Source organism: Columba livia, chromosome 4 (assembly GCF_036013475.1).
Source record: "Columba livia isolate bColLiv1 breed racing homer chromosome 4, bColLiv1.pat.W.v2, whole genome shotgun sequence".
NCBI classification, from domain to species: Eukaryota; Metazoa; Chordata; class Aves; order Columbiformes; family Columbidae; genus Columba; species Columba livia.
The window spans coordinates 45,215,278-45,241,408 of NC_088605.1; the positions used below are offsets into that span (position 1 = coordinate 45,215,278).

At 37.8% G+C, this 26,131-nt stretch overlaps 1 protein-coding gene across 1 annotated transcript; it reads left to right on the forward strand.

The window, feature by feature from the left end:
- The first annotated feature begins 5,770 nt into the window (after positions 1–5,770).
- On the forward strand, positions 5,771–24,476 carry ASIC5 (acid sensing ion channel subunit family member 5). The gene is made up of 10 exons (XM_005509557.3): positions 5,771–7,747; positions 10,177–10,483; positions 12,327–12,558; positions 13,301–13,420; positions 15,452–15,601; positions 16,161–16,308; positions 17,725–17,781; positions 18,806–18,974; positions 21,040–21,131; positions 21,718–24,476. Exons 1-10 carry the CDS (start codon positions 7,708–7,710, stop codon positions 21,915–21,917), a joined length of 1,515 nt encoding a protein of 504 aa, XP_005509614.2. The 5' UTR covers positions 5,771–7,707; the 3' UTR covers positions 21,918–24,476.
- The last annotated feature ends 1,655 nt before the right edge of the window (positions 24,477–26,131 follow it).

The window sequence follows — 26,131 nt, forward strand, 5'->3', positions numbered from 1 at the left end:
GCTCTTGCTTGATGACCATGTTCATTTTCTCCTCTTAAACCCTTTTGTACTAGTGTACTCAGAAAGCTTAGCTATCCCCAGGACCCTCCTGACCCTCCTGCTGAGAGGACTTTCCCAAGAACCCCTACGTCCTTTATCATCAATATCTGCCTTTGCGTCAGTTTCTCTCATATTTCACTATCAACAAAGAACTCTGTGATATCCATGAGAGGATTCAAAAATATAATTCTCCAAATCATCAGAAAACTGCAAAGACATTGGAAAAAAGAAACACAAGCAGTTTGTTTCAGGCCTACACTTGAGTGAAAAATATATTCCTCTAAACATGTTTGTACGTTGTACTTTGATTTAAAATAAGAAACAAAAATATTTTTTGTGGTGCTCTCAATACATGAAATACTGCTATCACAATATTCACTCAGATCCTAGAAAAGCCTCAACAATTTAACATTTCCTTTTCCTGGCAGGGATAATTAAAAATAAGTAAACTGTTACTTTCATATACAATTCAGAATCCTCTATATTTTGTATATGCTTTATAGAGAGAATAGTACAGACTATTTAGTAAGCTAAAGTTATATATTTTTATGAGAAAAAAAAATATGTTTTTATAGTACAGACTATATTCTTCACATTAAATGCAAACCCATGTTTACCAGGCAAAGTACGCGAAGTTTCTGATTTTGCACACAAACCAGAAATAATTTACTCTCTCTTTTCTATCTCTTATAGCTAATCCCAAATTAAATAAATGTTCTGTCTAAAATGTACGTAAATTCAATGAGTCTGATCTGATGCTTCAGTAATTTAACAGTCCACAATTCACTTTGAAATCTAGAAATGTTGGAAGTAGCTTCATGTCAACTTCTTGAGTAAAAGCCTGACCTCTTCCCTGCCCTGCCTCAAAAACAAGCAAACAGAGACCACTGTATTCATGTTTTATAGAGAGAAGCAAAAAGTAGTATTGGACTTAAAGTTGGTAACTCCTACCTGCATTGCATATCTAGCCAGGCCAACATCTGTAGACCAACCATTTACCAAAAAAGCTGGATAGTATCATGGATAATATTATCCTTGCAACCATTCATTTAAGGAAATTTAATCTCATGCTAGCTGAGTTCTGCTTTCTAGCCATTCCAACTACAACAGATCTCAAACTATCCAAGATCAGTGGAGAAATAGGTCTTAATAAATAAATAAAGCCACAGACAATGCAGAGCTGTCATTCATTCATCTTACTGGCTACATTCAGGTGACCCCAGTAAGGCTTCACAAATGTGTAATGAACCTGGTGCTAAATTATTTTTTTTTTTAAAAAGTGATTTGTACTACCTGATGATGAAATTGTCTGTTGGCAGTGTAGATAATAGCACAGATTAAAAGAGCTCTCAGGTTTGGCTCAACTCAGAGCCTTCGACTCCAGCTTGGTTGCAGACACCCTTAGAAATACATGTGCTTCTGCCATGCTACTCAAATTTAGGGCTTACTGTAGGGATCTGAATTTTCTTTAAATGGTTTGAGTGGCCTTCATACCCTGACAGAGATTTTACAGCTACTTTGCCATCTCTTTATACTAGCAGAATCATAAATGAGTTTGATGAAAAAGCTCATCTATGTGAATATATCTGGAAGCAAAACATAACCTTTATTTTAATTGATGGTACTGCTTTTTTCTCAAAATGTGCCTCATTTCCCTTTTTTGTGCTGAACACTCATAACCACGAATAAGATGTAACCACACACACAAGTTGCTGTTCATGCTGTGGATGACCAAGCAAGGCTATGAAAACCAAGAGCGTGTGCGTGCCCTTGAGCTTTTATGTAGTTATTTATTTATTCACTTTTAACACATGAAAGTCAAGACAGACCCCTGTTCATCCCAGAAACACATCAGAGGACTCTAACCTTTAGCAGAGAGTGAGAATGGTATGTTTTGTGACTGGGCTGAATACAAGACAAACAGTTAAACACAGCAGAAAAAAAAAAAAAATCCACAGCTTCCCATAACTGCACTTTGTGGCCTTCAGGTGAACCATCATGGCCTTCATGAGCAAGCATGGGAAAGTGTTAGTCCACCCTCGTCCTCTTACTTTGTTTCCCTCCCTGCTTCCCTTCCCCAGTTGTTGACATGGGGAGGCTGGGGTAGCTTTACTCATCTCGGCTGAAACAAGGTTGCAGAGCACAGGCAAACTGAACTTACTTGCTGTAAAGTCAAAAAGGGAGCATTCCTCCAGCTTGGCCAAGGAAAGGTTTGATGTAAGGCAGAGATGTCCTGCAGTATATTTTGTAGATACAGCTGGAGCCAAGAATCTGCATGTTCTTATTGTGTGGGGCCCCACGTCTAAAACATCCATCTGATGAGGACAGGTAAGAATGACTTCCTATGTATTGTCACGAATCCAACAAGGGTCTTCTCTCCTACTAAATTAGAAGTAACCTATTAACCCAAGCCAAATCTCAAGTTATCTTACACGAAACCATTTACGGAGAAGAAAAAATGCACACACAAATAGTTTGGACAGTGTCACCCATTTTTCTGCTCAAACTCTCATTTTGATTACAAAATCATCACAGAACAATTTGTTTTTCCAGTGTTCATTAACTTGAACAAAGAGCTTGGAGACCTTCTGGCTACAAACAAGTGGCACTTGAAGCTTCCCAACACTGTTGTCCCAAAATTACAGACCAGGAGTTATCCAGCAGAGATAGCTTCTACCTATGTAATGGTGGCTGCAGTGAGTTGGACAAAAGATCCAAGTAGGTCATGCCATGCTGAATAGTTTCTACAAGAAATTAGCAAGTGCCTTGAGAAGAGCTATTAGAACAAAACAAACAATCAAATATTAAAACAAAACCAAACAAAACTAAGAAGCAAGCTTACAGTGAGATAACTTCCCTAGTATATCCATCTAAGTTTCCAATGTTGATAGTCCAGGACTTCCTAAGATGCCTGTGTCCTTGCACTTCATAACCCTCCTTGTGAATCCACAGCCTGCAGCGATGACATCCATAACTGAAGTGTATATCACACGAAAGAATATTTCCCTGTGCTAGTTTCAAACTTCCTGACAAGTAATCAAGTGATTTTAATTTCCGTTTGGTACTAAGTCATGGCTTATAGGCTTATGAGAAATAACTGTACTATACCTTTATAGTATCAGTCATCCTTCTCTGCACTTGTGTAGATTGTGTTGTGCCCTTTTTGAGATGAAGCATTCAAAAGGCGAATATATTTTAAATGTATAGATGTGAGCATTGTTATTCCCACAAAATTATAGTGATGAAAGCATTTGTCTCTTGGATAACAAACACAACCATAATAGTGAAATGCAGCACAGCAGCTACTGGTAGGTCTAGGTTGACAAGGTGCAACTCAAATTGCACAGGTGAAGCACCCTGGGGCATAAGCCAGAACCTCACTGCACTGGCTGCTATACAAGCACTGAACAAAAATCACTTCCCCAGCCAACTTAATAATATAACAAGAGACAGAGAGGGGAATAAAGACACATGAAAGAAAGGTGAAGAGGACAAGATAAATTTGGTACCAAAACATGCCCTATTTTCAAATTACTGTTTTGTGATTTTTCAAAACTGGACTTGCTATTTGAGTAGCATTTGAAATTAACAGTTGGTTTTAAGAAAAATAAAATGTAGTGGCTCAAAGCTAAACCAAACAAGCTTAAAGTTGATGCAATATTAATAATCCAATCAGACATTTGTATGTGGGGGAGGAACAGAGCTCAAGGTCTTGTAAACTACAAACAAAGAGAAGAGATAGTGCTGCAAGGAATTTTTTTTTTTTTAATATTGTATTTGTTCTACTTCTTAAACACAAAGAACTGTGTCGTCACTTCCCAGCATACCTTTAACGTCCATCTATGTTTCACATATCCCAGCACAATTTCCCCACTGCTGTCTATCATTTGTGGCTCAGAGGAATGCAGCAGAATTTCTTTCACATTGGACAGTATCTGACTTTGTTAATGCTGGTACCAAATCTCCTGTCTCAAAACTGTGCTTGAAAGGGAACTCTTAGATTACCACCAGTTCCTCCTACACCTGTATTTTGTACATATACAGCACTCACGCTGATCGTGCTTACATGGGTTGCCCACAAGTTGTACTCTGACGGTGAAGCAGCCTGTTCTCTGAATTGTCCCAGAGGAACAATTTACATTCCTCATGTTCTGTCTGCTAATTATTTCCCAAGCATGGAGAAAATGTTCTTTCACTGTTATTGCCAAAACCTCCTCCTTTCATCAATGAAATGTAGCGGTATAAACCAAACTATAAACTTGGGAAAAACAACATATCTTGAATACATGCCACAGAGTTATCCCAAGGCAAACCTATGCTCTTTTAATGCCTTGCAGCCACACGTGGCAAGGTGCAATTCTTTAGGAAGGCTGTTGTTTTTTCCCCTCCTAAAGACCTGAATCCTGGTTACCAGTCAGGTACATCTGGAGCCATAAGCTACTCCAATGCCTCCACGTGGCTGTACTCGTGCTGCTGTTTGCTCCATGGCACAGCTGGCTAGCAAGTGCAAAGGGCTGGACAGACACTGATAACAATCTGCTAATCTGATGCTATTCAATATTATCATTAATGGTTTGGATAACAGAATAGGTTGCACACCTCTTAAAGCAATGAATAAAAACAGACTGGAAGGTATAGTCACATGATGCCAGATGAGGGCAAAATTCAAAATTATTTTAATGTACTGAAACAAGTAATATGCAGTTTCAGTGATGCAAAGAATAGCTCTTTTGAACTTCAGTTGTGATAACCAAATTAGTGAATAAGAAATTCTTTAGAAATTGTCTGGATGTTTCAGTTATTCAAAAAAATAACATGTTAAGCAACAAAAGGCAAAAACTGTGAAAAGAGAAAATTTTATGCTGGAAATTTTAAATGGAAACTCATTCTTAATGCACCCTGGAAGAGAGTGACCAGCAGGTCAAGGGACATTATCCTCCCCCTTTACTCTGCCCTGCTGAGGCCGCATCTGGAATACTGCATCCAGTTCTGGGCTCTGCAGTTTAAGAAAGAAAAGGAATTACTGGAGGGAGTCCAGTGGTGGGCTATGAAGATGACTGGGGTCTGCAGCACCTTTCTTATGAGGAGAGACTGAGAGAGCTGGGTCTGGAACACAGGAGGTTCCACTTAAATTTGAGAAGAAACTTCTTCTCAGTAAGGGTGACAGACACTGGAACAGGCTGCCCAGAGAGGCTATGGAGTCTCCTTCTCTGGAGACATTCCAGACCCGCCTGGACACCTTCCTGTGTGATCTGCTCTGAGTGAACCTGCTTTAGCAGGTGGGTTGGACTAGATGATCTCCAGAGGTCCATTCCAACTCCAACCATTCTTTGATTCTGTGATTCAAAGGGAATAATAATAAACAATTTTCTATATACAATGGGATGGGAAAAGGAGTAACCTTATTTAAATAATGGCAAGATAATACAGACATCAGAAAACAAAAAATAAATAAATTTCTAGTATCTGTAGAGCACTAGAAAACATTGACGAGAGCTCATAATTTTTCCAGTCATAGCTGAATCTGCCTCAGTGCAGACAGAGACCCAACGAGTCCTCAGACTCCTTGAACCCCTTCTTCTGCGGTGACCACCCCGCTCCTTACCGAATCCACTGATGTACCTACTTTGAAGGAAAGAGCAAGACAGATGGTTGTATATACAATTAGTTACCAATTTTCCTCATATCCCAGCATTTGCCACGGAACAGCAATGACAATGCATTATAACAGTACAGATGGTGGTCACTACTTCTATTTCTGCTCAGTTATTCCATTTTTGCTAATATTTTTTTATGAATTAAATATAAGTATTTGCAGTCTGCTATATTAGCAAATGCATTACTTGCTCTGTCTTAAAAGGAGATAATATTTTAGATGCTTCTATTAAAAAAACAGAGCCAGCAAAACATTATAAGAAGCATTAATGTTGATAAGGGACTTAAAGAGCCTCATGCAATGAAACAAGTTGGAAAGAAACCTTTACCACAGTTGAAGATGTTCCTGTTCATTGCAGGGGGGTTGGACTAGACAACCTTTGAAGGTCCCTTCCAACCCAAACTACTCTATCATTCTGTGATTTTCTCTCAGTAGCCCCTAAGAATTCCTACAAGACATTTTGCTGCAATGAGGCTATAAAGAAGTAACTTTACCAGAAACATGTTACCTATTTGTTTCAGCAAATAGCCACGTAGCTATGCTGGCTGCAGCATATTTTTTTTTTTTTTTAAATTTAGCACCATAAGAACTGAACAGCACTGAGGACTGACTTCAAATAACATTTTGAGTACAAAATTTGCAATATGTATGAATACAAAAAGCCATGACCACCTCTGTCATTGGTTGGTTTTCCTTACCTTTACCTCATTAAGCTTTAGAAAATGTGCTGTTTAGATAATGAGATACACATTGCAAGGAGTAAGCAGACAAACCAATCTCCTGGTAACCAATTTATAATCTGAAAGCTATTTGTGCAAGCCATTTGGGAAAGATGAATATGAGATGGCTGGCCTTCGCCCCCTAGTGTTTGCTTAAGAATTAATGGAAAACAACCATAAAAGAAATAATATTTTAAAAATTATTTTATTTTGTAAAACACAACTGGAGAACACAAGTCACGTTTGTCCAAAATATTGCATAAGCATAAGGGCTCTTTGTGAGGCACCAACTCACAGGTTTTTTTGGTTTGGTTTGTTTTTTTAAACCAAGTAAGATGAATCATATTTGCTCTGTAGAGAGCAGCTTAAAACCTTGTACTTTTTAATTGTATGCACATAGCAATATAAAAGACCAACATAGTTTGGTTTAAGAACTCAAGCAACTCAAGCAAGAGGCGTCGTCTGGGTTCCATGAGTGGTTTGCAATAATAAGACTCAATGGATCTGCAAAAAACTGCTTGGCAGCGCATTAGATGTGGATTAGTTACATACAAATGTTGAAAACCAGTTTACTGTTAAGCACTTTGCTGTTTGAGTGGATGCAAGTGCTGTGCAAAGCTTGTCCTGGCAGAGAGCCTCCGCGCTGAGGAAAAAGTGGCAAGCGGAGCTGGGATTTCCAAGAAGCTGAGTACAGAAATGTTCTGCTTGTCACACGGGAATGAGTACATGGCGCTCAGTGCTCTACCTTGCGGCTCACAGCTTGAATAATATGGCCAGAAAACAGCTAGCAAAAATCTAGACAGTGAGGCACTGAGGGGCCAAGCTAAGACACCTGATAATACAAGAACATTGTGGGCAGTCAGCTGGATGATGAGAGAATGAATGAAAGAAGCAGCAGCCATTCCCCATCCCCTGCAGATCAGAGATGGAATGCGAAGGGTTTTTTTAAAGTATTATTTCCTAAAGCATTATTCAAGCATATCCCAGGTCTGAATTTTCTAGTATTTCTTATTGCAAGGTGATGCAACACCCAAAACATTATTAGTATAATACGTACCTGAAATGTATATAAATACATCTGATCCTGTCATAAAAATAATCTTCCTTTTTACTTTGCAGACCATGTTATTTAAAGGCAAAACATAGCAACCCTGGCAGGTAAATTGCCCAGTGTTATGTGTGATTGAGTATCACCTCCCATTTAGTTTTCTATAAAAGCCATTACCTAGTAGTGATCACAGTGATAAGGCAGCTTGTCATCCTTTCCTTCCTTACAGAAATAAGCACAGCCTCATGGACCAGCTTGGGAGATTCATTCGATCAGATGCTAAAGGTATGTGACTGGACATCTTAGAGTGCTTTACTAAGAGTTTTGTTACATTTTCATAGTTTTTTCTTCAGGACTGACACCAAAATGAGACAATCTGTTTCCTTTTTCTTGTAACTTTGTCCAAAAATAGCAGTAGTGTACATTTGCAAGATATAAAGAAGAAAGGAGATATGAAAAAAGCTTTTAGAAAAACACCTGTACAGTTAGTTAAGAAGTGAGTAAAAGTTTCTAGCTGTTGGTTCTTTATGCATTTAAAATAAAGCTACCATAGTTCTAACCAGACAATTACTTCTCTGAATGATACCATACTTGAATGATTTTTAGTTTAAGGCAAAGAGGAAATCACAAATCTATCTAAACTAACTAACCCTTGCACAGAGACCACGTTTAACCTTCCTGAAAGAACTCCTTCCAGTTAAGAGCTCCAGCTGAAGATGAGCTAACTTCTAAAAAGCCACTCTTTCTTAATATGTCTATTAATGAAAATCAAATCACAATTAAACACTGGGAATATAAAAATAAATATGTTGTACCTACCTTATTTTTGCTATGCAAAAACTTGGCTTCCTCTTCTTTCCAGTGCATCCTGTTACATCTTTTTCTCCACTAGATCAAAGAGACTATTATTATTCTCTACCAGTTCCCTTTACAAGTAGTTATAGATTGTGATCAATTATTTGCTGACTAAATTTTTAAAACCCCTTTAAATTCAATTTACAGTGTTAACATTAAAGATCCTGTGAATTTCTGAGGTTTTTTATATAAGCTTTTAATAGTATGTCCCTGGCCATATATCCTTGGTTATACACTCAGGGAAGTCATTTCTTCTTTAACAACACTGACTGGAAAATTAGGCTTATCCGACTAACCATGATGGTTCTCAGGGCTCCTCCAGTAATCAGCTTCCCAAGCTGAAGAATTTGCAGCCCATCCTGAATATATGAGCTGCCTTACTAGTTCTTCCATGCATGTTCTATATTTGGCTCCAAACTGTTGCTGGACCTGGATTCCTCTCATTCAGTTACCTCCTTGCTTTTTTACTTATCCATCCTCTGCATCTTCTATAAATACCAAGTTTATTCACATCTTTGGCAAAAATACTTTCATTGTATTGATGATAAAAAGGGGTCACAGTAAATTATACCGAAGTTCTTACATAGAGCTTTAGAGAACAACATAAAGAAAACTGTTGCCCTTCAGAAATACTTTGAAATGCAGCGCCACCTAGGATTTCATTATCATAGTCCAGAAACTGTGTAGAGTTCAAAGCAATGTTCTAGAGCACTGTTGTGGTCACGACAGCTTTGGCAGATCACTCTTACCTCCCTTTGTTCCTTTGCCAAACTGTAATAGCCTCAAGTAAATCAGTCTTATAAAGGATAAATTCTCTTCCTACTATGCAGGCCACACTATTACATCTATTTTTTTGTTTAAAAAAATGAATTAGGGAAGCATTTCATTGCTGTTAAGCATTGATCTAAATAATATATTTTCAGATACTATTCATTATTGTCTCACAAACTTTATTTCATTTACTGTTCTTACAGACATTCTTAATGACAGAATAAAGTAGCAGATAATATGTAAATGAAGCATTTTGCAAAGAGACTGGTCCAATTAGGACTAGAATCAGGAAAGGTCTTACTACATTTCTCTCATTTGAATGTTTTGAGAGCAAACATTCTGTTCAAAGGTGATCAAAAGATCATTCAGCAAAAAGCATAAGGAAATTACTACATTTCCAGGTATTGATTGCTGTTACAGATCTTAAATTTAGAATTTAAAATGGTTTGATTTGTTTTTGGTTTTGTTTTTTTACATCAGTTTGTAGAAAAAATGGGGTAGACGACAACTAAAAACATTCTTGTTTCAAAGTCACAAAAACCAGACAAGTATAAACCTTAAAAAAAAAAAAAAAAAAAAAAAAAAAAAAATCCTTTTGAACCTGTAACCTTTCAAGTTGTACATGGAAACTTTAAATAGTGAAAGAGTTAAAATCCCTTTCATATCATTCCCTTTTTACTTTATTTCTCAGAGCAAGGATGAAGGACCTGGTCTTTAATGGGATGTTATGGTAAAAATCAGATGCTTCACTTTTTACAGGAGGTTCACAGCAACCCATGGGTTTAGATCACTGAAGCATACAAAAATCTAATCTCTTCCACAGAAGGGGAACCACTTTTTATAATAATGTGCTTAAAAATTTGTGTGCTTAAAATATTACAAGATATACTCTGTTGTCAGGCAGCACTGAGCTCATCTCTTAGCACACAGATCTTTTATCCTCAGAAGCAAGTTCACTACTTAAAGAGAGAATTTACAAACAAAGAGGAATTTTACAACTACTTTCCAATATCAAAATTACATGGTTTACTTAAGTGCCATTTAAATGCTAGTTTTAAAATCATGTTTCCACTTTGCTCCATATTAAGGAATGTTGGAAAAGATGCGATTGTGCTTGACAGAGAAACTGCTGCCACATTTGGAAGACAGAAGGAAGTATCATCAGGAGTTCGCCTCATCCACTTCATTTCATGGAGTGCACAATATCGTTCAAACGCGGAGCAAGACTCGCAAAGTGCTGTGGCTGTTAGTAGTCACAGGCTGCCTTACCATTGTCATTTGGCAAATCTGCAGTCGTTTCATGTACTACTTCAGCTGGCCAACCACAACTACAGTGGTAGTTCAGTATGTGGAAAATGTCAAATTCCCTGCTGTGACTCTTTGCAACTTGAACAGGTAAAAATTATGTTTGTTGTTTGCTCTTGAGAGGCAACACCTCTTTATCTGAAAGCAGTCAGGTTCCACAAGTTGCTTGAACAAATCACATGAAATAAGGAAAATATGGCTCTGAGGAGCATGTGTTCCACACCACCACACAATATTTAAAGGAAGACGAAAATATGAGAATCAAGGAAGGGAGGTGGTTGTGTTTTGTTCTTTCATGTATGAGTGTTGCTTCTACATCTTAACTAAAGGACAGTTATCGGTCACATCCAAGTTAAAAACAAAAGATTTGCAAATAGAGATATTACAATAGAAACCTCATACAAATGTGGAAATCTTAGGCAAAGCAGACACTTTCTTTTTCAGAGGTGCTCAGCCTTTATGGTTCCAGCTGATGACAGTGGGATTTACAGGAGAGAAGCGTTTGGTTTCTTTGGAAGTCAACGTATCTAAGCAGGAACTTCATTACAGATTTCTACATTTGAATATAATGGCCAAGATTCAGATGCAGCCGCTTTGACAATTATGTAACAAACCTATGCCTGATTTCTAGGGTAAATATACAATTTAGGAACAGGTTTAGAAATACAGAAAGTGTACCCACATTGTCTCCTCAAGAATTGTTTTCTTATCTTGTACCTTTTGCTGGCAGAATCAGCCAGAAGTCCAAGTCTCACATATCTGGAGCTGCTTTGCCTTGCTGTGCGTCCTTCCCATCACCCTGCATAAATCTGTCCTGGGTTATAGTGCACAACGTGCACTGCAGATGGAAGTCCCTTCTAGTTACAGTGGGCTGTCTATTATAAAAATGCCTCACTTCTTGTAACTATAGCAGCAGCACATTGTAAGTAGTCAGCTACCAAGCAGGGTGGTTGTCCAAGTGATAGTTTGCTGCCACATCCATCTGTTGCTTATCCTTCCCTCCTGTTTTTAGTAACTGGCTTTTTCTGTTGGCAAGACAAAGAGGCACAAATCTACCTTTGTCTTTATTTGCTGACTCAAATTCAGTCATGAAGAGTTATTCCTACTAATCTTCCCTAAGGTGGGCATTAAGATCTATTATACAAATGCATTGATAGGTTTTTAAAAATAGGATCACATAAAATGGCAATTCTAAAGAACATGGTAATGTAGTTTAATTTGTATTTATTCTCTTTTTATATTTACAACTGTTCTGCAAACTCTTACTTCAATAAAGGACTTAAGTGCTGTACTTCAGGAAAGGACCTCCAATGCCTCATCATGTTTTTGAGATTTTTCAAGTGGATTCTAGGAGTAAGGATCCTCCTTGGTTTATACCACTGTGTCACCACGCACAGAGCTCATGGGAAGCTAGACTGTCTCTATACTGGGGCATACTGCATTAGTAAAGCAAGTATAAGAGATTACTGCAGATGCACTTAGAAATAGATTTTCTAAATGATGGAAGACAGCTTTTTTGAAAGGAACAGCTCCTCCCAGGTAGCTTCCCACATGTAAGCTGTTCAGCTTGTCATCAGTTCTACAAATCTGTTTGGTGGTTTATGCAGATGGATAATCTACCCTCTTTCATTGTTATTTTTCTTTGTTTTTTAATAAATGACCACACAACAGAAATGTTTCCAATATGACTGTCCAGAATAACCATGGGAAGGTGTCTATTTTCTGTTTTCAGATATGGGAAACACCTTCCTAGAAATGAAGACTATATTGTTTATTCGTGTTGTAGAGATCAAAGTGCAATGTGGTGAGCAAAAATCACTTACAGCTTGTGATCAGACAACAAATCATGTCACAGATTTGGCAAGACCAGCCTTGAGACCAGTCCTATAACTCTGCAGAGTTCTAAGCAATTCTTTCTCCTTCCCATTGACAGATTTCAAGCTCATGCAGTAAGCAACCTCAAAATAATTTTTTTAATTTGGAACATTGTGTCTGGAGCTCAACACAAATCTCATGTGGAAGAGAAATATTCTCAAGAGCTACATGATTTTCTTCTTGGGAATCAGAACTTCAGCATCAAAGAGTTTACAAGAAAAAATGGGTTTTATCTGAACAGCAGCACATTGCTAGAATGTGATTTCTTTGGAAAGCCATGTAACCCACAGGTAAACATGTTCATTTTACTAAAACAGCAGCATAGAGGGGAAAGGGATGTAGTCTTACCACTCAACTTGAGACATGTAGCTTTGCAGCAATCCCCCTGTTTTCTCTTTAGAGTCAGCCAATGGAGAAAACAGCTCTGCTTTAAAGCACTCTGAGGGCCCCAGTTCTCCCATTGACTGCAGGGACAGCCTGCTGGACTCCCTGAGCTGCACAAGGGGTTTTCAGGCTAAATTGCTTTCTGCTTAGTGCCGCTTTCGCACAGACAGCCGCCTCTGAAAGCTGGCACACCTGCAGGCTGTATCCAACAACCTCTTCCATAACTGACCTTCGTTATATGCCATTTTGGACAGAGGTTTTTGCATGACACACCTGCATAGTTTTGTTCTTGAGATCAAGAATATAGAGAGCCAGGGTAACTGTATGCAGAGTCCACAGGAATTTTAAATAATGAGACACTCATAGATATTAATAAACAATGTGAAATGTATCCTTTAAGCTTTATTTTCTACAGAAAAGGATGAAATATTTTTGAATATTTTCACCAATTACCACTTTTCTGATTGTAATACTTAGCACTACCTTTGGAAAAGAAAAAACCCAACACACACACACAAGACCCCCAAAAAAACCAAACAAACACAACCTACACAATTACAGTAGTCCATCTCTTGCACTGTAATTCACTACGAAAACTTCAAGTGATCTTTCTTTCATTTTACTCTTCCCTATTTTCCTTTATTGAAGGATTTTGAACATGTTTTCACTGAATATGGAAACTGCTTTACTTTTAATCACAATGATATTTCAGCAAGAAGAGTGAGTTTGTCTGGAAGAGGTTTGCATTTGCTTTTTGATGTCCAACAGGTACAGCTATCCTAATGATTATAAACAACAAATCATGTAATAACTTATAAATGAGCAGAGTTGTTTTGGTTTGGGCTTGGTTTGTTGGTTGGTTTTAGACAGACCTTCAAAATTTCATGCACAAAATTCTGTATCAAGATTATTTATGAGAGGGTATTTTAAAGGAAAGTTCTAATACAGATTTTAAAAGTCAGAATTATTATTGACTCTGTTTCCAGCTAAATGATTTTGAAAGTTGTGAGGGGCATACATATGTATATATATACAGTTCATCTAAAACTGAAACATGTCAAAGTAGTAATTTAATTTTATACAAGCACTTTGGGATAACATAATTTCATTTTAATAAAAGGCCTATTAGAGAAGTTCATGTGGTGCCAGTTTCTAAGCAATAATGAATTTCAGTTGTAGCAGCAGCAGCCCTAAGTTCTCAATGCCACTTAAGACGCACTGTAGTCTCTGACCTTATTAGAATTGTCTTTGACCAACAAAACCCAGAAAGCTTAGGGAATATCACCTTGTGAGATCACAAAATCACAGGATGTTAGGGATTGGAAGGGACTTCCAAAGATCATCTAGCCCAATCCTCCTGCCAGAGCAGGAACACCTAGATGAGGTTACACCGGAAGGTGTCCAGGCAGGTTTTGAATGTCTCCAGAGAAGGAGACTCCACAACCCCCATGGGCAGCCTGTTCCAGTGCTCTGTCACCCTCACTGAGAAGAAGTTTCTTCTCAAATTTAAGTGGAACCTCCTGTGTTCCAGTCTGTACCCATTGCCCCTTGTCTTAGCATTGCTTGTCACAGAGAAGAGCCTGGCTCCATCCTCATGACACCCACCCTTTACATATTTATAAACATTAATGAGGTCACCCCTCAGTCTCCTCTTCTCCAAGCTAAAGAGACCCAGCTCCCTCAGCCTTTCCTCATAAAGGAGATGCTCCACTCCCTTAATGGTCTTTGTGGCTGTGTACTGGACTCTCTCCAGCAGTTCCCTGTCCTTCTTGAACTGAGGGGCCCAGAACTGGACACGATATTCCAGGTGTGGTCTTGCCAGGGCAGAGTAGAGGGGAAGGAGAACCTCTTTTGACCTACTAACCACCCGCCTTCTAATACACGCCAGGATGCCATTGGCCTTGGCCACAAGGGCACAGTGCTGGCTCATGGTCATCCTGCTGTCCACCAGGACCCCCAGGTCCTTTTCTCCTACACTGCTCTCTAATATGTAATTTCCCAACCTATACTAGAACCTGGGGTTGTTCCTGCCCAGATGTAAGACTCTACACTTGCCTTGTTGTTATATTTCATTACATTTTTCCCCGCCCAACTCTCCAGCCTGTCTAGGTCCCACTGGATGGCAGCACAGCCTTCTGGTGTGTCAGCCACTCCTCCCAGCTTGGTGTCATCAGCAAACTTGCCAACAGTGCACTCTATTCCCTCATCAAAGTCATTGATGAATATATTGAATAGTACTGGCCCCAGTACCAATCCTTGGGGCACTCCACTAGATACAGGCCTCCAACCGGACTCTGTCCCATTGACTACAACTCTCTGGCTTCTTTCCTTCAGCCAGTTCACAGTCCACCTCACTACCCAACCATTCAGGCAAAACTAAAATCTAGATTGATAAATAACTTAGACATTCACTTTTGTTCTCTAGGAATTATGAGGCAGGAGTGATAGGTTCTGGAAAAGTAATTGAAAGTTTGCCAAAATGTGATGAGTAGTTTAATATAAAAGGCACAAGTATCAATGTTATGAGTAAATGTTCATTTATGTCTTCTTGGTTTGAAATTGGGAGATGCCAGAGGGAATAAAAAACCTGAAAGTTTATAGTAACTGGAAGGAAACTCACAGAGGTAATCAATAAAATAAATTCAAGTCAGTCTGCTTCTATACTTTTCTGTAAAGTGCCAAAACTGTGAGCAGAGATATGAGACCAAATACAAAAAGTATAGTACCATTTTAAATATAACTAAAGCTTCAGAAGGTAAGCAAAGCCAAAATAATTTTAAATAATTGCTTTTCTATCAGGAACAATTCACTGATGAACCTGATCTTGGTTATACTGATGCTGGTATGATTTTTGTTATCCATTCACCCAAAGAGCATCCACACTTTGATGGTTTAGGTTTATTAACACCCGTTGGCATGCATGCACAGGTTGCAATCCGACAGCTGAAGGTAAGTGGAAATAATTGGTCTTTATTGTCTCTAATTCTATTCTGAAGTAAGACAATGAATTACACATTTTGGAAATCAAAGTATTTGTCATGCCAAAGTGACTCCTAAAAACAACATTTCCTCCAGCCACAAACAAAATTATGGCTATTTTTGGAGGGGATGTCATTGGTCCTCACAATCTGTATCTATTAAAGTCAGCCTTTCTTTACTAAGATCTTACAGTCTCTCTGACATATAATGACACAAGTACACCATGGCATCTCTCCATCAACACATTCTGTTACCATTACGGTTATTTCAGACTCCTAGCCTAATCCAAGTGGAGCGGACTGCCCTTCTACACTAGCCTGTCTGATCAGATCCTGCTTTTGCTGTGAGAGGGGGAGATGATTTTATAATCCAAAAAGCATGGACTGCAATTGCCTCCAATTAAATCACAACATTACTGCTCATGTCTTCAACAGCCTTCCTTCAGCACTTTAAAATGTGAGAAAATAATATCTAAATTTAAACAGAGGCAAAAAAAAACCCAATATCTTTTGTTACTGTTATCCTACAGTCAATTATTCAAGAATACCCATGGGGAGAGTGCAACCCTGATATAAAGCTTCAGTACCACAAGACTTACAGTACTAATGGATGTTTGCAGGAATGCAAAGCTCGGTACATACAGGACTGGTGTGGCTGTTTGCCATTCATTCTTCCAGGTATTTCTCAGAAATATAATTCTACCATATGCTGATGATCTTAATAGGAGACCCCACCTGTTATTGAGCAGCAAAGGAGATGGGGCATATGCTTGAGGGATATCTACAGCTGGGATTCATTAAAACTAGTCTTTTTTTACTTTTTTTCAGTTCATAGAAAAAAAGCAAAATATCAGGTCAGCTCTACTTGCAAGAAAAAATTATGCCTTAGGGTTGTGAGACAAGTCTGTACTCTTCAACCTGAACTCCTAAAGAGCTGGAACTAAATACACAAGTAGTCAGAGATTTTCACATGTATCACAGAAAACCTACTTTGCAGGTGTTTAGCAGCCGTGACAGGACTGATTACTTGAAAACAGAAACTGAGGTCTTCCACATGAACCCTGGAAAGAGTCTGGCACCAGAATAGGGCTCTGTAAAAGCCAAAAGGCTGCGCAGAGCCACCTAATCATCCCAAAATGTGGAGTACAGGTGTATACTGTAATACTCCCCATTCAGGAATCCAGGCATCTTAATCACTTGAGAAATGTAACGCAGTAACGCTGAGATCTAACCAGTCTTCTCCTTCCCACTTTTTCAGCATTAAAAGTAATGATAATACTGTCACCTCTCTCTGAAGCAAGAGCTGGAACCAAAAATCTCCATTCTCACAGCTCTTCTTTGTCAATTAGTGGGCAAGAAAGTCAGTGTCATGCCTGCACTTTCTGACTCAATGTACTTTCAAATATCCTGAAGCAAGGTAGAATGTTTTCTAGCCTGTTTTTTTGACAGCCTCTTGGAAATGAGGTTGGTAATTGCCTGGAAACTCTCATGGCAAAGGGTTTGAGAAGGAAATTAAGCCTAGATCTCCCATACTCAAAGCCTTATACAGTAACAGCTGAAGGAGAGCAATGCTTTTTTTAATGCTGTGCTAAACTGCTAAGCAATATTTCCATGCAAGGGAAAAAAATGGGCTGAGATTGAGACCATTTGAAATCAGAAAAATTTTGCTGTTTGCTCAGGGTGCTCTCTTACCCCTCAGGTCTCTGAACTACTCTTGCATGAAGTTCAAACCTTTTGCTGAAACGCATATGGTGTAACCATATATTCCATCTACCCTGCTTTGTTTTTTCATATCCACTAGGAAAAACAGAGTGAGCTACAACCTTAAAGGCAGTTCTGGGTGGCACACATTGTAAAGATGTTTGCACCAACAGCAAGCCTCCTGGCTCGGTCCGTTCTCTCTCCTCACTATGTTCCCCTTCTGGTGTTGGTAACTGCACTGGGCCCAACTGAATTGATTTCTCAATTATATAATGACGATAAGCACGAAGTGATGAGCAGGCTTTAATGGCATTACGTTGCAGTTTAGTACAAATCAGAGCTAAGTGTTAGATTGTTAATTGGAGTTCCTGAAGCTTGTTTTTTATTTTTAAGGAAATGGAACAGAATGTGATTTGCTGAAGTTCTACAATTGTGTTTATCCAGCAGTCTGTAAGTAATAACTTCATGTTTTCAAGGCCAATTCCAAATAGTAGGCAATATCTATCACTTAAGACAAAATACTGAAAGTAATACTGAAATGGAATACATCCCAGTTAATTTAATATTCTAAAAATAGGAACCAGAGAGAGCATTAAATAGATGCCAATTAAAAACAAACCAAAACCAAACAAAAAAACCCCACAAAAATAATAATTCATTTCAGTAATCGAAAATGGTTTAAAAGGGAAGAATGTTCACTTAATCTGTTTTCAGTTATCAAGCCTCTGGCTTGCATTTTTGCATTTTGTGGTATCACCCTTACAGATCAAATGTCGTGTTCTTCTCGTTTGTGACAGAAAAGTGAAGAGCAGAGTTATATAAAAATATACTTGTTTATATAGAGATATAAAAATAACAGGTTTGCTAACTGAAAAAAATATAGTTCTAAATCACTGGCCTTAAAGGTTTTGTATTTTCAAAAGTAAAATGAATTCTCTATTTTCAGAGTGCTCCACATGCAATTCATTTCCATAAGCAAATAGTCTGCACACAGTAGATACAAAATTTTTAAGTCACTACAACAGACTTTCTGGAATATGCTGCAGGCAGATATCAAGACCAAGGATTATATATGTACGTATACTACTTATGTATGTGATTAGAAAGCAAGCACAGAACACAGAAAGTTTTCTGTAGTCCTACTGTTTAACTGTGGATGAGAAAAAGTAAACGCACGAGGCCCCAGTGAAGGAAGAAAGACTCATGCATGCTGAATTTCTTTGGAAAAAATGACCAAAAAAAAAATGATAATAATAAAAAAAAAATCTCAGTCTTTACTGTGCACTAATTTCCCAAGTGCCAGTTACAAATACTTATTTGATCCTTCAAAACTGTTAAGTATCTGTTTCTCTCTGGATACCTAACCCACATGTTTATCAAAGTCAGGGAAAGGTAATTTTGTAAGTTTTAAAAAGTCTTTAAACTGTGTACTTTTTAATAAATGTTATGTAAATTCCATCTCACAAAATTTCAGATGACATAGAAATAAAAGGATTATGTACAGTAGGAACTCACAATTCTACTTGCCCTGTCCCATGTGAAGAAACAGATTATCCTACTACTGTCACCTATTCAAGTTTTGGAGGAGAAAACGCCATAAAATACTTTTCTGAAAAACTGAAGAAAAGCACAGAATACATCAGGTAATCTTGCTTAACGCCTTGTCTAATGAAGAAATTATCAATTTTAAAAATATATTCTTACGGGTTGTATTAATCATGTCTGTGAGATAATCTCTTAGACAAAATTTGTTAACATCTATACATGTTTGTATATATTAAAATATATTTTCATACATCTAAGGCTTTTGGATAACGTAAAATAGATACTGCAGTTAAAAAGTAATATTTTCAGTTACCTTCTGTGTCATTGATCTCTTATAACAAAATTTTAACCACTTTTACAATTAAGAATAAAGAAAGGGCAGGGTTATCAAACCTATCCACTATCCACATAAGCAAACCATCTGATAGAGAAGATAAATCTTCCTCCTTCCACAACTGAAGTCAATGAACTGAACTGCCTCTTGCTCACAGATGCAATTGTCAGCAGTACAAATAAGCACTAAGGTGCTACATGAACTCATAATATCCACAATATCAAAATATGTTTATAAAGAACTGTGAAAAATATGGGTAATGAAATAGGAGTGTGTCACTCTCTCAATGACTTCAGTTTTCTCATTCTTGAAGCCATCAGTCTTCAAATGATTGTATACGTTTATATGTGAACAGGACCTATATGAATCACAGAATAGTTTGGGTTGGAAGGGACCTTCAGAGGTCATCTAGTCCAGCCCCCCTGCAATGAGCTGGGACATCTTCAACTAGATCAGGTTGCTCAGAGCCCTGTCCAGCCTGGCTTTGAATGTCTCAGGGGATGGGGCATCCACCACCTCTCTGGGAAACCTATACCATTGTGCTTCATCCCCTTCATCATAAAAAAGTCTTCCTTATTTAGTCTAAAACCATTATTCCTTGTGCTATCGTTACAGGCCCTACTAAAGAGTCTGTCCCCACTGAAGATTATTAAAATTAAACCTCTTGTTATACGCAAAAGATACTAATTCTTTGAGAACATTTTATCTTTGTTGATTATTTTATTGTCTGTAAACACCATGCGCAACACAGTAATTATTCAATTAAGCAAGTGAAAATCCAGAACATTCTCTTGTTACCAAGCCTTAACCAACAGAAATCCTGCCCACATATTAACAAGTACATATTTCAAACTATAAAATGTAGAAATCTATTGATTTCTGAAGATGTAAGAAGGGAAAAGACAAATATTTACTGGATAGCTCTGCTAGCAACTCCATAGCAATGACGGGAAGTCTTATTAATAGAAGTGGTGAGAATAAGAATTTTTTTATTACTCAGTGCTACCTGAGTTCTAGAATTATCACCTAAAGAGATAGCAGTGATCTTTCTGTATAGCAAATACTCTATTTTCATTAATATTTTTAATGAGCTCATTATCACTGTCAAACCAAAAGCCTGTAGCTGTTCACACTTCTGAAGAGTAATTGCTACTTTTATTCTTAAAGATCACAACATTTTGCCTGCAATCAGTTTTGGTCTGTTGTATTCCACAACTGTTATGTTTATATTCTATTTAGGTGTCAGGCAGAATCTTTATGTAGACATGATACAAAAACGATGAGCTCTTTACTCACACTGAATCATTCCACAGGTCTTGCTCCAACTGAGATTTACCTACTCTTCCACTTTTGCAGCAGGCAAGAATATAATTAGGTAAGCGAGGCTATTAGCAGAGGATAGAAGTAAACATGCAAGTGTAGGACAAGGGCTCTTCTGCACAAACATGCCCATGAAAATAAGCACAATTAAATATACAGCTGCATATAATCAAGAGTGGTAGGGTACACTTCCAAGCACTCTCTGTTGTAGGTCAGGATGCTTGACAATTCCACTCAAACTTACCTCTGTGACCATTAAAAAGTACAAGTCTTGCAGTACAGATCTACGCAGCCTGAAGATCTACTGATCTGACAAACTCCTGTTACCACTGTTCTTATAGGATACTTTTACTTTCTTCAGTCATCTAACTCATTTTGATAATACTCATCTAATTTCTCTGTAAAAGACACCATCAGTCTTCCTGAACCTGGTCCCAGGTGATAAATGTTGGTAAAAATGAACAGCACTCCCGACTGTTTCAAGTAATACAATATGCATTTGTCATTAGGAAGAACCTTGTGTGTATTGACATTAAATATAATGATCTGAGCTACAAAATAACACAGCAGCAGAAGGCCTTGACTATATCAGAGTTGATAGGTAAGTAAATGTTTAATATTTATTTATTGCTGGTTAATAATTAATCTAAAAATAAAAACCCCACAGAAACAAACCTGTTTTATTCAGTCTCTCCATCCCAAGTCATAGCCCATGTGGGTTTCTAAACAAAAAGCAATACTTTTTATATTATAATGGTAATAATCATGCCTGTCTCATGGTAAATTTTAATACTGTCTCCTGTCATTGCATTAAAGAACCTGCAGTATGGACAGCAGCTGAGAGCAAGAATTAAGTTCGGCACTGGTTTATGTCTATAGTACAGGCAGAACTGTAAGAACATAGGGAGGAGAACCAAGAGAATGGTTAAAAATGCATACAAGTAGGAAATATTTTAAGTATCTGTTTCACAGTATGATGTGTTGTGTTGTACTTGCTTTATTTAGAATGTTAAGAAACATATTAGTCTTCTCCAATAAACATTCTTAAGAATATGAATTCTGTTTTCTTAAAGCAATGGCTTACATCTATTGAATTTATTTAACACTTGAACCTGGCAGGGTTTTTTTTGCTTGCTAGACTAAATCAAAAGTTTAGGATGACATATGTTTATTTCCGTCTATTACAGCTGATGTAGGTGGCCAGCTTGGATTGTTTTGTGGTGCCAGTGTGATTACAATTATAGAACTGTTGGAGTATATTTTTACTAACTTCTGTTGGATGTGCATCTTCCTTCTATTGAAAGCTCCTGAAATGCCCCAATGGAATAATCCATCCCAGAACCAAGCAACACACAAGGAAAAAAACATTGGAATACAAGAATGTTAGTGGCTTGTAGAAGCAGAAAACTAGCTGTTCCTGCAACTTCCTTTTTAAGATACAAAGGAGACAGTAATATTTTGCATTTCTCCCTTCCCTGCGCTCCGTATTCTTCCTGTGTCATTTATTGCCTAGAACTGTTTAGCTGTGCTGGTTATCCTTGAAAAGTGAACTTTGGAAAGCCTCACTCTTTCTCATGTGAAGAAATATGTAAACTTTACCTAAAGCTTTTTTTTAAAGAATTACCAATGTTTTAAAGTAACATAGCAAGCAATACTGACATACAATGCACCTTAACACGTCTGACCCAGTTTTTATCTTCTGTATTTTGTGTGAGGAGAATTAATACATGTGCCAAACTAACACATGTGTCAAGTTCCTAAACTGCCATAAAGATGAAACATTGCCATGCTGAAAGAGCAGATTCCTTATTAATGATGAAGAATATGGTAGCTTTTCATTCAGAATTAGGAGTGTGCCTAATAACGGTAACTTCTACAGTGAAGTATCTGTTTGTCTGAAATGCATCCAAAAAACAAATCTCATGAATCTGAGAACTACTGCAAATACAAAACTAGACAAATATAGGGCATTTGAGCAGATGGCAAGTAGGCTAACATAGGCTAAGTTCAATGTTTAACATCATGAAAGATGATTGTAAAGACTAAAGGCTCCATCTAAGTCTTACTGTGAGTAAGAATTTTGTGGCTTTGGTGGTGAATCAGGCTTGCTCAAAGTTTATTGCTTTGAAATAGTTCAGAAAAGTTTCCGTGCTTTCCTACATCCATGTGGGCCTATGAAGCAGTAGTAGTTTAGACTCTTACATGTTTAAAGACAACTTAGGTGATTTTTGTTTTTAACTATGTCTTCACAAACAGTGAATGTACCTTTAGTACATTTCTTCCCCTAGAACAAGTCCCTGAATACAGTTGCAAATAAACCCACAGTTACCCAAGTCTGCTGCCAGAGTCTATCAATCAGAGCGTTTGATGTGTTTGGAGGTACCAAACAGAACCTGGATGGAAAACCTTATGGAAATATCGACACAAAACCATCTTGGACAAGACGTACCCAAGACTAAATTTAAGACTACAAGATAAAATATTATCCTGATTTGAAGCCAATTTTTATTCAATTAACTATATATAACAGCAAGAGACGTCTCTTTATTTGAAAACTTACAGAAAGTTGTCTCGACTTCTGACTAGCACAATATAGACTTTGATAATCAAAACATTTTTACACTAGAAAGCTCACAAAGGCTACAACATCACACCTTCTGAGCCACTGCTCCCCAGCCAGCATCAGGGCCCTGCAACCTTCAGTCAACCCAGTCTCCATGCTCTTAAATAATGTCAATGCTGTGCCTGAAACTCCAGGTGAGCACCAGCCATAGCCATGCTCCGCAATTCCCACTGTTCTTCCATACCATCTGCCCAAATTCAGTGGCTAAAAATTAGTTAGTTTCTACAAAAGAAGTGTACCTATTAAGCAGCCAAGTCCTTAAGGTTAGGGATAAAGTAATGAAAATGCTACCACTTGGTCATCGTTGACAACAACTTCCCTTCAACATAAGCCCTAGTATAAGCAATTTGGGAAACACAGGAAATGTTTTACTTCCTAGAAAGAGATGCCTTTATTCCACTCCTCAGTAACTGTAGGGTTGAGAGACCTTAAAGTTAACTTGGAGATTTTTGTCTTGCTCTTTTTTATTGGTCATTTCTGCTAAGAGTCTTCCCCCTGACTTAACAAGCACATGCACACTTGGAACAGCAGCTGTACAAAAAGGTCTGTCTAACCCCGGTGTCTGAGGTGTGCGTGGCCAATGCAGAGGCAGAATGGAAAGAACAGAACGAACACACTGTAATATTTCTCTAAAGACTTCTCCGAGTCTCAAACAGTTGGGAATCCCCAAGCCAGAAGAAAAGATGGTTTTGGAAGTAGGAATCAGGTATTATCTGGCTCCTGTATAAGAAGAAAAGCAGGGGAAAGATTAAACATAGTGATCTAGCACAGCTCATATTTCAGAGATCAAAGTGTTTTGTAGCTATCAATCAGAATTATTATTTTCTTTGTTTACTTCTACTAAGAAGGGCTAAATAAATTAGTATTTTAAGTACTAATAAACAAAAGAAAACTGGTATTATTTCTGCTGTGCCAAAAGTTTCAGTGAAATGAAGCACAGAATGTGCAACTACAAAAATAACATGACTTTTGCTTACTCCACTGACTTTGGGCAAGGAGAGCTGAAATCACTGCTCAGTTACAGATTCTTCTAACATACATGGCAGAAGGAGCTCTGAAGAAAGCACAAAGACTGGTGTTTTGCCCAGGGTCAGCTGATTCAGGCATATTTTTCCAGCAATGGCTTGTGACGAGATTGTATCAAGCAATTAATCCCCCAGCACTGCTATATGTATATATAATAGCAAGTGTGCCGTGCAGCAGAGCAGAAGTAAGGGTGCTTTTGTACTTTGATGTATGACTACTGTTCTACTAAGGCAACAGAATTTTTAAAAAGTTTAAGAAAATATTTTAATTTACTGCAAAAGTAAAGGTGACACATCTATAAGGGCAGTAGAAGCAAGGTATTTTAAAAGTTTGAACAGATTGTCTCCCAATTTAGCATTACTTTGCTGCTTGTTCGTTCTCTTTTCCTTTTCACAAGTGCATGTCCATGCTCCAAGTAGAGATCAGCAAGATTTTCTCATGCTAATTGCTTGATTTTTACAATGTTAATCATAACAATGAAAATAGTGACATGATTAGGAAAGCCCCCTTGGGCTACTTACAAATCCTTGCCTGATGTGCACAGAGATCCAACACAGAATTTTGCAGCTAGAAGCACATCAGCCTGAAGATGACACCCTCTAACTGGACCAAAGCAATTAAGTGTTGCACAACAAATAAAACAAAAATGGAACACTTAAATGCATGCTGCAGAAGTTATTAAAGCTTATTTAACGCTGTGGAGAATATCAGGCTGTTGCATACAACATTTTCCAAAGAATGGAGGAAGGCAAATGGGTTGTGTGGATAACGACCTGTGTTTGGTTGCTCTGGATTTTATGTCCATAGAGTATTGTTGTGTTGTCTTATGCATCGTATTCATTTTCACACCCTTGGGCGGCAGATCAAAGTTGCTGTAGCTCCTGGTACAAGGAAGACAGCTTTATAATCTATCAAACAGAGAACCTGCCATGACAGAATGAAGCAGGGGCTGGAGATTGTGAAAGAAAGACTTGCATCACATCTTTTTACAAGATTCTTTAGCTCATTTCCTTTCTTCTTCTAACTATTTCACAAGACTAATATTGGAAGACATCTCCAAAAGATGGCCAGAAATTAAAGATTTATTCAAGGAGAAATTGCATTTTTGGCAAAATAGCTCAGCACAGGCCTGGCACTTGCTTATTTGGCAAAGCAAAATGAACACAGAATGGCCTGTACAGGAGGACTTGGACTGGATTTTTATGTAGCAGATTAATTCATTGCAGTGCCTCACCAGCAGGTGCCCCACTTACCTTAGGCTTGTCCTGTTCACAAGCCACCTTGTGCCTGGAGTTGATTTCTCAGCATCTATTACAAAATTACTCATCATAACCTAAGTCAGATTATTTCCCTCTGATTAACAATATATGAGCTGCAGAAATATTTCAAAGGAGTTGCTGGCAGCTTTGACGTTACTTAGCCTGAGCTGAATAGTAGCGTCAATGTTCAGATTCATTTCCAAGGTAAGCATATGAACAAACAAAAATCTACAGCCATCACCATTCTGCATAAAAATAAGCTGATCAAAGTATCTCTTAAAGACCTTATTAAACCAGCTGATCTATTGTTGTTTAACAAAATATTGGTTAAGGTTAAAATGAGAATCTCCTTAATCCTCACCAATTCATTAAACTATGCAAGAACAGAGAAACACCCCTATACAATCACTCACATTTGCAGCTGTGTCTGACTTGTAGCCTTAATATAACTGTTTTTACTGTGTGAATCTGGTGCTGTTAAAACTTCAGGAAAGTCATATTTCTAATTCAAGTAGTGGCCCACAGCACCATGATACAGCCCCTTAGTTTCTCATGGCTCCTTTCTAGTTTAGCACTGCTGCTCCATATTTTGGAAATCCAAGGATCATCATGCAACTCTAAAAGAATCATAGACCAAGATAAACCATAATGGTTCACTCATAACACCCATCAAAACACACAGTGTTTTGCGAG

Coding starts and splice junctions, on each gene's coding strand:
- ASIC5 (XM_005509557.3), top strand. CDS start 7,708: ATGGACCAGCTTGGGAGATTCATTCGATCAGATGCTAAAG. Junction 7,748..10,176: donor CATTCGATCAGATGCTAAAG/GTATGTGACTGG, acceptor CTCCATATTAAG/GAATGTTGGAAAAGATGCGA. Junction 21,132..21,717: donor GACTATATCAGAGTTGATAG/GTAAGTAAATGT, acceptor CGTCTATTACAG/CTGATGTAGGTGGCCAGCTT.